Below are 12,618 nucleotides of genomic sequence, written 5' to 3'. Positions count from 1 at the left end.
TTCACGTCAGACAAAAGATTCGATCGCAGAAGATTTATATGAGCGGGCCGCTATGTTGTGTGTTTACTTAAACAGGCACATACAAGATCAACGCAGAAACGTTCTCACTTAGCAAAATACATGACATATACGCGGGTTGTCGTGACGTAGAATGATCACAGGATTAATCTCTTGGTTATTGCCAAACGAACTTGGATTGTGCAATTGATAATACACGGGGGATGTCAAGACCTCCCTTCGCGGTCTGCTTGTCACGTTCAGGTCAAAAGTTTGAAGTTTGCATTGTAGTTCGCTTTTAAAACAACATTAATTTGAATGTTACAACAGCCCGCAGCCAGCAGCATGCCACAATGACTGAATTACAACAACTCTATAATGTACAGCAACATATGAAAGCGTAGCCTTGTAACAGTTACGGCAATAAAAGCATTGAAGAGAGATTTACTCATTTACCAACCTATTACAACAGGTTCTTTAAATAACGATGTATTGTTTGCACTTTACTAATATATCTGAGGCAGAAGCAAGACTTTGCTATCCCTTGTGAATAGAGTAATTCTTATGCTGGAATTACCTAGACCTGGACGAAGAACATGCGCCACTGAGTATTCACGCGCACGCATTTTGGTGCCATTTAATTACCATTGAGTGATTATTATCCGCTGAAGGCATCCCTTGAAAATTGATTTACCGCTGATTAGCTTTGCGTGCAAGAGTATGTAAGAAGGTCATTTATAAGGCAATGTTCTTAATACACCATTTCTTTCTGTCGAAGCCGCTCTGCTTGTAACAACAACACTTTCAAAATACGCCTCAATATTTATTATTAATTTCATTAATTGAGGGTCCCCAAAGTTCAATATTTCTGATCTCATATATAGTGCCTCTGAATGTTTTCAGTAGAGAAGTTGTGCTATCCAAAACTATGAAACATTACACATCAAAAGCATTCTTCCTATTGAGTCTCGAGTGAAAAATTACCGGCATTCCACATTTCTGTTCGCGCCGTGTCAAATGTCATTCACCCGGCTTAAAATATGTTCAGCGTATCATGTGGAAAGTACTCCCTCTTCCTTGTTTAATATTCATATTCGAAAAAAAAACGTCCATTGAACCATACGGTTTGTTGAAGGGTCCATGATGGAGACAGTCCGAAGACAATTATGTTACCTGGAGACGAGCGTCTTGTGCTTATGCTGGCTTATCAGGTTATTCTGTATAGGTATGTAAGAGTGAAGCGGTTGGTTTGTCATTGTACGAAGACTTATGATAGTTGCATGTTAGCCTGTAACGGTTCGGCTTGGCTCATATGACGATCATGGTGAGCTGAACCAGCTTGTTTAACGTCTATGAAGCACAATCAAAATCAAAATTTTTATCATTAAGCAACCAAATGCTGTAATGACATTATGTTGTCAACACTCCTATCTCCTAGTGAACGTACTTAGGATAAAAGAATATGCTTAACCCTTTGAGTGCCAAAGCCAATATTTGTCCGCTATATAAAAATATACACTTTTCAACATTTTTTTCTAAATTTTGCTAAACTTTTGATATAAATCTGAAGCCAATAAACTGTGTGATGTTCAGTTGGTCCAAAATTGTCAAAAAAGTACAGAAAAATTGACAAATTTAATGTAATGTTGCACACTATAATTTTGGTGGAAAAATTGCAGCGCTCAAAGGGTTAAGGAAACAGGAAACGAATCCTGTGACTTTCTGACGTAATATTCAGCTGTGTAGTTGTGATAATTTTGCTTTTATCTCTTCATAGTCAGTGGATAGTTAGTTGACGCTATTTCTATTTAATGTGGTTTCGTCGTCGTCATATTCCTTACAGGTCAACCGGACCGAAGACAGTGCCCGGTCGTGACGAGAGATTTACGATAAATCGGCTGTCATGCCCTAACACTGTAATGATCGTCAGAACAAGATATTCATAAATATGAATGTTTGCCTTGACTGAGGTCATAATACTTTTGCTCGGAGATACGTTTATTAAAGGGTATATCTTTACATCGCAGACCTTCTACCAAATTTTAATTACAATTTCATCATTAAATCCTGTATTTTTTCATGTGCTTTTCCTTTCATGTAAATAGCCTCTTCAAAGCCGGTTGGACACGATGTTAACCTAGACTTTACGGTCAGCATACCGGAAGTAAGTAACGTATGAATAATGATTTCGTGTCTTTCAACCACTGAAAAATGTGCAAGAAATGAAGTAGATACGATTTATTACTCACAGCATCAGAATATACGTGCTAACAGATGTTTAATCACGAAATCTGGCCAAACCTCTCTGTACAGACTTGATTTGGGTTTTTTTTATTATTTATATGCTTGTAGCTTCCCTTTTTGTGACTTGTAAAATATGATGATTGCTTTAATATAAGGGTTTAAGTTTTTGTTAATCAGAGTCGAGAAAACTTTCATAAGTTATTCATGGCAATCATTAAATTATTCATTCCGATTTGTAATGAATTTCATGGTTTGGCTTTCGAGAAAATCATTTTGAAGGACGCACGAGACAGAACTATATTAATAAGTTGGAGGCTGGAGGCGTATTTGTTCGAAACAGAGGAATTTATCAGAATTGTAATATGTCTTTGTACAGAATGCAGGAAACGTGCAGCTGCTGTGTGATAGATCTGTAGCCAATTATACAAAGAGGAAGTGAGACAATATCAGTGGTTATGATCTTTGTTTGAAGCACACCGTTACACTTCCCTGTAATATCGCCAATAGTGCTGCGTTCGTGTTGACCAAAGTTATTCATATTGAATCTCCGCCTTTGCATATATTATCGCTGCATATATTTTCAAGCGAAATGTCATGAAGGTTATGAAGTTGATGGTTTCCTGCTAGCAGTAATAAAATATAGATAATGTGTGCTAACCACAGCTGCTAGATTTGGTCAGGTCGCATGCACAAAATGTGTGCAGTGAAAGGTTCAAAAGTGAACTATTATGCAAATATATACCGCCCACTCAAATACCACATAAGGGTCCCCTTAAGTCAGCTCTCTGACCCATGAGAAAATCACAACACACAAATCTTGCATTTTGATGTTCGTTTCTTTTACCTCCAGCATAAACTGGGCACAATTTGACAACAATTGTTTTACATTGTTCACAAATTACAATTCTGTTTAGTCATTCGATAATATAGTGGCATTTACCATAACTCACTTGTTTACTTAAATTTACACCTGCCTATACCCTGCAGAGATCGAAAATGTACAAAAATGTGGAAAGTGTAAAGAACTGAAAAATAATTGTAAACTTTCAACATTTGTCTTGTAGAGTTCAAAGCCTGGAGAAAAAGTATTTAATTTTCAGAACACTCTTTTGGGAAGCGACCTACATTCGTTCAAGATTCTGTCAGGAAACAAGGTAAATATATGCAGATTGGCCAAATTTCTTGGCATTGATCAATATTGCTTCTCCGATACAGCACAACGCGTATATGGGAAATTACCATAGGCGGAAACGCTATAAATAAATGACCCGCTCCTAATAAGTGTGAATTCCAACGAACATGGGGCAAAAATACTCAAAGTATGGAATGGGGAAATGGGGAAAATAGTGATGAGGGAGGACAGACATAGCTACACGATCCTTTAAACAAAATATGTTTTCATGTTATCTTTGTCACAGGCCTAAGATGACCCCACTTAACCTTGGAGTAGCTAGGTCTCATATTCCGTAACAAGTACTGCTATTTGAAACAAACAAACAGAAAAATAAAAAACAATTGGATGGATGAATTGATCGATAAGGAATCACCAATTCATTCAGTATATTTCAATATGTCAAACAATGTAGGTAGTATATCGTATCAAGCAAAATTCATGATTAATGGCCGACTTTGTCCCTTACATGTAAATCAAATGCTTAAGTATGCTTAGCAAAAATTAAACAAGCATTCTAATAGAAGAGATCAAGAGTATATCTGTAATTGTGTTTCGTTTATATTAAGGTATATTGTACTCTTTTCTCTTTAAAATTCTCGTTCGTCAGCCTGTACTCGCCGTGTTTAATTGTTTGACTTCTGCATTAAAGGGTCATTATTCTTTTACAGTGAACTATATGAAAACTAACATAATTGTCATTGGGTGAAAGTACACGGCGTTGAGAAAATTATTAGAGATAGTACTCCCTGACCGCTATATACAAGTATCTAAATCATAAAAAATATTGGCTGCTTGGAACACCACTTAGTGACCAACTCCATGTTTGTTTCCAGGGATCATTTCCATTCAATATAATTTCTACCACCATACCATGCTCTCAATACGTATGTCAGATTTAGGTTACTGCAATTTTCAAAAAACTTAGAAACGTTTGTGGTCAGCCGTAACTTAAGAGACAACAAATTTTACTCGCGAATATCTCATTCATGTATGCACAACAATGACATTATTGTCATCAATTATGAATATTTTATTAGCGATTTCATTTGTGAACATCGTCTTTTGATTATCAACGTCTAGGCTAAGTCGATGTTCTTTAATTTCTTTGTTTAGGATGAGAGGTTCAAGATAACGCCCGATGGCATTCTATTCACAGACGGGTTTCTAGACTTTGATGTCTATACCCATTACAGGCTTCACATTTCATACACAGTAAGTATCTGTCCTGTATAATCTTTCAGTCCAAAGTGGTATACTAAATGCATTTACGAACACGCTCACATGTACCTGTATCAATCTTTAATGCGCATGCAATGGCCAATTCACATCTAGTATTCGCAGAGCACATATATAGTTTGCTTTTCGCAAATTGTTTTTGTCACCACTTTTTGTTACCTTCTTGGTGTCATCATGATGAATTATGACACCCAGTGTGCATCGAAAGGCAAAAATACATAGTAAGTGCAAATCTCTCGGAGAAGACAATTTTTTGTCTTTTGACAAAACTAAAAAATAGTATTAATATTTTAAATGGCGATTATATTTCACTGTTTCAAGTTGATTATAGATGTGTGAGTGAAAAATGTTCATGGCTTGAAAAAACCTCTGTAGGGACCGCGCCTATTTCTTTGACGTAATCTGTAGCGCCAATCTATGTAGACGAATCGGAGAGGCTACAAGTGAACTACACAATGACAGCTCTGTTCATTCTTAAAAAGAATCACTCCTATGGCGATACATTATTTGCAGTGTATAATTCAGACATTGAGATGGAGAGTTTGAGGTTACTTTTGAAACCAATCCGACCGGAAATTGTGATCATCGAATTAAGGCAGTTCAATATACACATATTGACTGGCCATGAGGGCAACAGCATACTTCTGTACCACGAGGGACTGTGAGTCACCCCTAAAACAGACTGTTTCCCGAGGCCGAAGGCCAACGGCAACAGTCTTTTTTTTGGGGGGGGACTGACTCACAGGCCCAGGGGTTAAAGACGTATGCTGTTGCCCTAACGGCCAGTCAATATGTGTTCAAATGAAAAAATGACACACCTCATCCGCAGTCATGCGTAAGAATGTGCCATACACAAAACTTGTCGTATGTAAGGTAAAGCTTAAGCTTATATTGGAGTGGTTCGGCACGAAAATATTTTTCCCGACAGCGTCGCAATACCTTCGCAAAACGTTCAATGCATCTTTCATTATCGTTTCCTCCATTTCAAGACCTTGTTGGAAACCAGAGCAGTCTATCCTCTTCAGAAAGTAGGATAAACAAAACAGTTCCGACAAATGATGCCTGATGACGTCATTTACGCGGACAAGCACATAAAGAACTCATCCTACGTGACTATCAATTGACGAATTAGAACAAAGACTGTAGATGGGGTGTCTTATAATGTGAAATGTTTCCCCGGCCCCACAGGTCGAGGAAGCCAAAGCTATGAATTGTCAACAGCTTCGTGAGAAATCTAGAGGTGAAAATTTTCAGACCTACCTGCCCTGTTCTTCAAAATAGTTACCTTACTAATAAAGCATTTTGTTTCCAATTTCAAAGCGTACATGTATACCAAACTTTATGACCCCAAATACCAATAGATATATAAGCAAGAATTCTGTTTGCTGTCACTTTGTCTTGTCAATATCTGTAACAGGTAAAGTCATGGGAAAATGAGATGACGCTGACAGTGATTGTTCTCGACGAGATCAGTTGGCCACCATTTTACAACCCAAGATGTGAAACTCCAGTTTATGAAGGTAGTCCTGGGGACACTGTAAGTAATTTTTTTATTTGCGATTTACTTCTTGAAACCTAAATTGTGTTCCTATTAGTACGGAGAAAGGAATATTTACCCAGTCATTAATAAGAAACGTTCAAAAGCTCACTAGACCACGTCAAAATATATACCAGTCAAATCGAATAACTCTACTGCCTAAATGTCAGATCCTCGTTCGAGCCCTATCTACTCTGCAATAAACATTTAGCTAAAATTGATACGCTTGTCAAAGATCTATAAATAATAAACACGTTATTGATGAAATCTTGATTTACCTAAGGAAATAGTCATATTATTTCGGTAACAATAGCAATTATCATGATTATGATGATAATTATAGTTACTAGTTACTTTTCAATATAATCGCGTCTCTTGTTCTTAAGTATAATATTAACTGGTAATTTAGTGGTACTTTTTGAAAGTCAATAGGGAAACTTATAAATGATGTAAACATATTTGCATCGAATTTTGTTATTGAAACTTTGAACACCAAGCACTTTCTACTGATTACATATATAATTAAAACTTATATTTATATTTATGAAATTTCATTTTTCTAAAACATGTTCTGGTGTTCATTTTTTACACAAGTAAGCTGAGCAATGTCAGATTGCTGATCGTAAATATTACGTACACTTTCACTGTTTTTTTTCGCAGGGCGGTTTTAAGTTGATATCTATATTATATGGCGACACTAGACAACAGAGTAGACATGCTTCTGCATTGCTAGATCTAATCTTGGAAGTAGACACTGACAATGGCCGATGTAAGTCACTTTTAATTGAAATTCTCAATCGAAATACCCTTAACAATTGTACATCGTCAACAGACGACAGCAGAACTTCGTCCGATGTTTGATTAGGCCCTGCTAATGGATTACACAGCAATATCTATAGGAGATATTCTGCTGTAAACGTGAAGAAATTCAAGTTTATATGTGCTTCTCACTGGACTTACAGTAAACCAGTAGGCCTGTCTTGTTACCTAACCTAATGTGATTTCGTCGATGTACATGGTTTCTGAGTATATCAATACGTTCACAGTAGCTTAAATTCACTTATAATGGAAAGCCATCATCATCCGTTTCACTCGATTGAATTGGTGCAATAAAGTGTCACGTTGAGATTGCATGCATATACTTTATTGAAAGAACGAAGTATTTCAGGAAGAAGGGAACCCTAACACATGAAAACGCCAGTGCTATATTTGCGGTATCTGTATGGGTTTGGTGCGGTATTTCCCAGCAGTTAGGTCTCGATACTTACATACTGCAAGTTGCAAATACGTCGACTCTGTGGAATGAAGTTCTGACTGGCTGTTACTGTTTGGTGGCTTAGAACTTCCTCTTAGATGTCGCGTACTAACTGTACAAAAGACTTTAAGCAATAGTTTGCCAATTGAGTTTTTCTCCTCAGATGAGATATTTATAATGCTTGTGCTGTTCCTCGACGAATAATCATTTGAATACGATCTTTTGATTATCTAGGCAGTGCAGACTTCTTTGTAGGTTTATTCGACTCATACTTGTACTTTTGTAACTACCATGTCGTATTAAACCAAATAGAAGGACCACCAATTCCAATACCGGAGTTAACGTACTACAACCACAGGGTACGTAACCTGGAATTATAATTTTCCAACAGGAAAAGCGACTTCTCTACATGTGAATTTCCAATAATTTGAGTCTAATTTGCGGGAAACTTTACGCAATGCAAAATGAGAAATGGTATGGTTCGAAGAAAAATGCATGAATGAAAATGGATGAGACATGGATAAGTGCAACATAATTTGGTACTATACGGCCTAATTATACACTGCTAAGAGGTCTCACGACATTCGTCTGGCAAGAGTAATCTATATTTTCGAATTCTGAATTGAAACAAACGCTATAGCTATCTGGCACACATAGTGAAGACTCTAAAATATTGGTAGTCTCAACTTCATATAATTTTGAGTATGCATTCGACTTTTTTCAAGATGTTTTGCATTGAGGAATCAAACTCTCAATATTGAGAGAGAGAGAGAGAGAGAGAGAGAGAGAGAGAGAGAGAGAGAGAGAGAGAGAGAGAGAGAGAGAGAGAGATGGATTGAGGTGGAGATGGAAATTTTGTACTTAGCAATCGCCACTATTTGGCTATTGAATGTGACAATATAATCTTTATGTTCACTTTTCTCCAGAGCGACTTTCCGAGGAACTTTTCCAAGGACTCCTCTGTACGGTCTGATTGTCTCTTGAAAATTCAGATGGAAGACTTGTATGTAAACACCAGTGCACCGATAGGTTTGCTGATATCTGATGTTGCTATGATTGATGAGTTTTTGGTTAACGCGGTGAAAGTAGAACTTGTGACTCAAGGTGAGTTACATACAAAAAGGGGCAACATCTGTAATTTCACAATGTGATTGCTCTTTATAACTGACGGTACCCACAAAGTCTTTGACGACAGGTTATTACTTTTTCCTGTAGTTGTATGATAATAGTAGTAAATGACACACTACTGACTGCGTGGGATCATTATACAAAATAAGTAGATGAAAAGTGGTCATCACAGCGTAACAACGTCATACCACACTTGAAATAATAAGTTATGATACTTGTGAACAATGTGAATAATGACGCACGGAAGCTCTAAGTCGAACCTTGAATTCCCCAATGAGCTTTCACCTAGTAAACACCTATTACCTGGTCATGAGGGCTATAGCGCCAGTTTATTACCTTGAGGGGCCGTACATTACCAGAAGCACGTCTCTTTTCCGCTTATTTATTGATTTTATTTACTCATGTACCTGCTTATTTGTTGCCATGTGTGTTAGATTACAATGAAAATGTAAATGTTTACGTATATTTCCCTTTTAAAATATACCCGTCCTTTGATCGATAAAGTTATGCTCCTCGTCTACATTGAGTACCTCTTTACGGCGCATCAACTTTAGCTCAAAGTTGAAGTTCTAATTAAGAAACTATTAGAATAAGCTAGATCTGTCAAAAGGCATATGCTTACAGCATTGTAAAATATCATGAAATTAAACCCGCAATGACAGACTTATGCAGAGTAAAGCTGCAGGAGAGAGTTGAACTCACTGTCATGTGGCCTCCAACATGTTTTCCATTGTTGCACAGGTTGCCCAGAAGGTAGATATGGATTTTTCTGTGATAAAGACTGCATATGCCAGAATGGTGCTACTTGCCATGGGTTCAATGGAGCTTGTAAATGCTCAAATGGATGGACAGGACCTGCTTGTGATATGGGTAAATAAACTTGATAACTGCGAATCTGCAAACACTTTACTTATTATTCTCCCTGTTTGGATTTCATCAAGAGTCAACCAAAAAAACAAACAAACAAACACACTCTAAAAAACAAATGGCATCGCTACATTATTGAACTTTCTTTTTAGAGACAGGCATGTTGCCATCTGGTCTTGATCGGCGATCTCTTTACAGGGCGAGTAGGTACCGTTGTACGAGGCGCCAAATGTAAAAAATTAATTTACACAATCAAGCTTTATTTTGAGATAGAAAAGGTGGAAAATGTATATATAGAGAGAAAATTATAATATATATATATATATATATATATATATATATATATATATATATATATATATATATATATATATATATATATATATATATATATATATATATATAATACATATATATGTGTGCATGTTTATACGCACACATACAGATACATTGCCCAACATATTTTTGCGTATGCATACATATACCACAGGGGCTCATAAGTGGCTCTTTAAGTCAATATTAAGCGTTTTTCTTTCTTTTTCAATGTTACAAATAAACCAGCTGAAGAGCACAACACTTGTGCAGCTGTCTTTTGTGTAGCTTGTATTGGCATGTATAGTGCGTCCTCGTAAATGTGACCTTTAGTTCCGTGACCTCTACCATGCCTACTTCGTGCCCTGCCCTCGCTATGCTTACTAAAAATTAGTACAGTAAACACAACGAGGTCTGTGCATGGCCAGTAGGCATGGCCAGAGGAATTGGCTAGAGGTCACGGAACTAAAGGTCGTATTTACATATGATCACATTCCCATTGAGGGCGCACTATACATGCCAATACAAGCTACACAAAAGACAGCTACACAAATGTTGTGCTCTTCAGCTGGTTTATTTGTAACATTCAAAAAGAAAGAAAAACGCTGTAATATTGACTTAAATAGCCACTTATGAGCCCCTGTGCATATATATACATACATACCATACATACATACATATAGAAAAACAAATACGCGCACGCATATAGCCTATTCATTCATACATGTAGAATACATACATACACACATAGATAATGAGTACGCACATACACACACACATACATACATACATACATACATACATACATACTACATACATACATACCTACATACATACATACATACATACATACATACATACATACATACATACATACATACATACATACATACATACATACATACATACATACATACATACATACATACATACAACTACAAATACACAGCCTGAGTGTTCCTAATAAACACATATTACTGCTCTCTCAATAGGCGATGATTAAACAACTATGTTTCATGAACGCGACGAGAGCCATGCACTTTATGGAGAAGAACCATCGGCACGAAACATTAGAAATTCAGTTAGCTATATCGCTTTTAGAAGCTTACTTTCCAGATTGTTCTAATGATTTGATGATAGATTTCACCTTTTTGATCTTTTGCCGTACATTTGTTTAAAGCCACAAATTAACGTTCACTAACACTTACGTTAATCATAGTTGTGGCAGCAATTCAACAATTTATAAAACGATAGGAATTTTACCATATGTTAGCCTTGACTTTATTGATACCTATTATGCACAGTTATTACACAATTCGACAACGCATCTTTTGAGGAGATTTGTTATGATAACTTTAATTTGAAGATTATATTGCAGACGACAAGACAGTCGTTCAGTACATGTTAAGTTAAGCAAGTGGTGATCAAACGCTGCATCATCCTTTAATTATGTTAGCAATCTAGCCTCCATAAATGTAATAATCTCCATAACTGTAACATTAACCATAATTGTAATAAAATGCACCCATAAATGTAATATCACCCATAAAAGTTACACAAATCACCATGAAAGTAATAAAAACACAACAATAATTGTAACAGAGCAGTATTGCTGAAGGCAATGAGTACTTGGGCCGTGATAGAGTAATTTTGAGGACAATATATACTACTATTCAAATATGGTCTTGAATTTCCTCCTGTCAATAGGCATTTGATTAACTGGTTATTAAACGAAGCAATGGCATGACAACGGCAAAATATGTCTAGCAACTTTGTGGCGTTTGAGGCAGGGGTTCTCTATTTATAGTGGAAATTGCTTAAACTCCTTAAATATTCAAATTACAGCAAATTTCTTTTGTTCTCGATGGTAGATGTCTAATATTTAGATGGGCATATTTAGATTTCTACCCTATAGTTATCCCTATATACCAAAAATCGGACATCCAGCTCTATTGGCTTGCTCAGAATTAGATATGCGCATAATTAATGAGGTACAATATGTGGTGTCATAAGGTGTCCCATCATACCAAATATGAAGGGTGTAGCACTTGTGGTTACTGAGTTGTGGACAAATATATATATTTGAGGTCAAAGGTCATTGAGGTCACGTCACATTTTGTCATAATAATTGTATTGCTAAGTTATTCCTATATACCAAAAATCAGACCTCTAGCTCTATTGGCTCGCTCAAAATAAGATATGCACATAATTAATGAGGTACAATATATGGTGTCATAAGGTGTCCTATCATACCAAATATGAAGGGTGTAGCACTTGTGGTTACTGAGTTGTGGACAAATATGTATATTTGAGGTCAAAGGTCATTGAGGTCACTTGACGTTTTGTCAAACAAATTATATTGTTAACTTATCCCTATGTACCAAAAATCAGACCTCTAGCTCTATTGGCTCGCTCAAAATTAGATATGCTCATAATTAATGAGGTACAATATGTGGTGTCATAAGGTGTCTTATCATACCAAATATGAAGGATGTAGAACTTGTGGTTACTGAGTTGTGGACAAATATATATGGCATACAATATGTGGCATCATAAGGTGTCCCATCATACCAAATATGAAAGGTTTAGCACTTGTGGTTACTGAGTTATGGACAATAATGTATATTTGAGGTCAAAGGTCACCAAGGTCACATGATATTTTGTAAAAATGTCTGAGATATCTGCGTGAACCGATGGACTCACTGATGGACTCACGGACGGATTTGACCCAATCTATAATCCCCCTGGACTGTATCCGTGGGGACAAAAAACTGTGTCACTGCATCCTTTAGGCAATATGAATACGATGAGAAACTAAATTTTTATTTTTCTTGGCCTTATACATGGGAGTCTATGGAGAACTAAATT

The 12,618-nt window shown here is 36.4% G+C and overlaps 1 protein-coding gene across 1 annotated transcript; it reads left to right on the top strand.

The window, feature by feature from the left end:
• Positions 1-1,105: 1,105 nt before the first annotated feature.
• On the top strand, positions 1,106-11,840 carry LOC139126524 (uncharacterized). The gene is made up of 10 exons (XM_070692580.1): positions 1,106-1,222; positions 2,103-2,161; positions 3,306-3,395; positions 4,529-4,627; positions 6,069-6,188; positions 6,849-6,957; positions 7,678-7,802; positions 8,370-8,547; positions 9,313-9,441; positions 10,743-11,840. The coding sequence occupies exons 1-10, from the start codon at positions 1,138-1,140 to the stop codon at positions 10,751-10,753; spliced, it is 1,005 nt and encodes a 334-aa protein (XP_070548681.1). The 5' UTR covers positions 1,106-1,137; the 3' UTR covers positions 10,754-11,840.
• The last annotated feature ends 778 nt before the right edge of the window (positions 11,841-12,618 follow it).

The sequence above is a fragment of the Ptychodera flava genome, chromosome 3, assembly GCF_041260155.1.
Source record: "Ptychodera flava strain L36383 chromosome 3, AS_Pfla_20210202, whole genome shotgun sequence".
Lineage (NCBI taxonomy): Eukaryota > Metazoa > Hemichordata > Enteropneusta > Ptychoderidae > Ptychodera > Ptychodera flava.
Note: the sequence above shows the minus strand (reverse complement) of the source record. Positions and strands in the feature narration are given on the sequence as shown.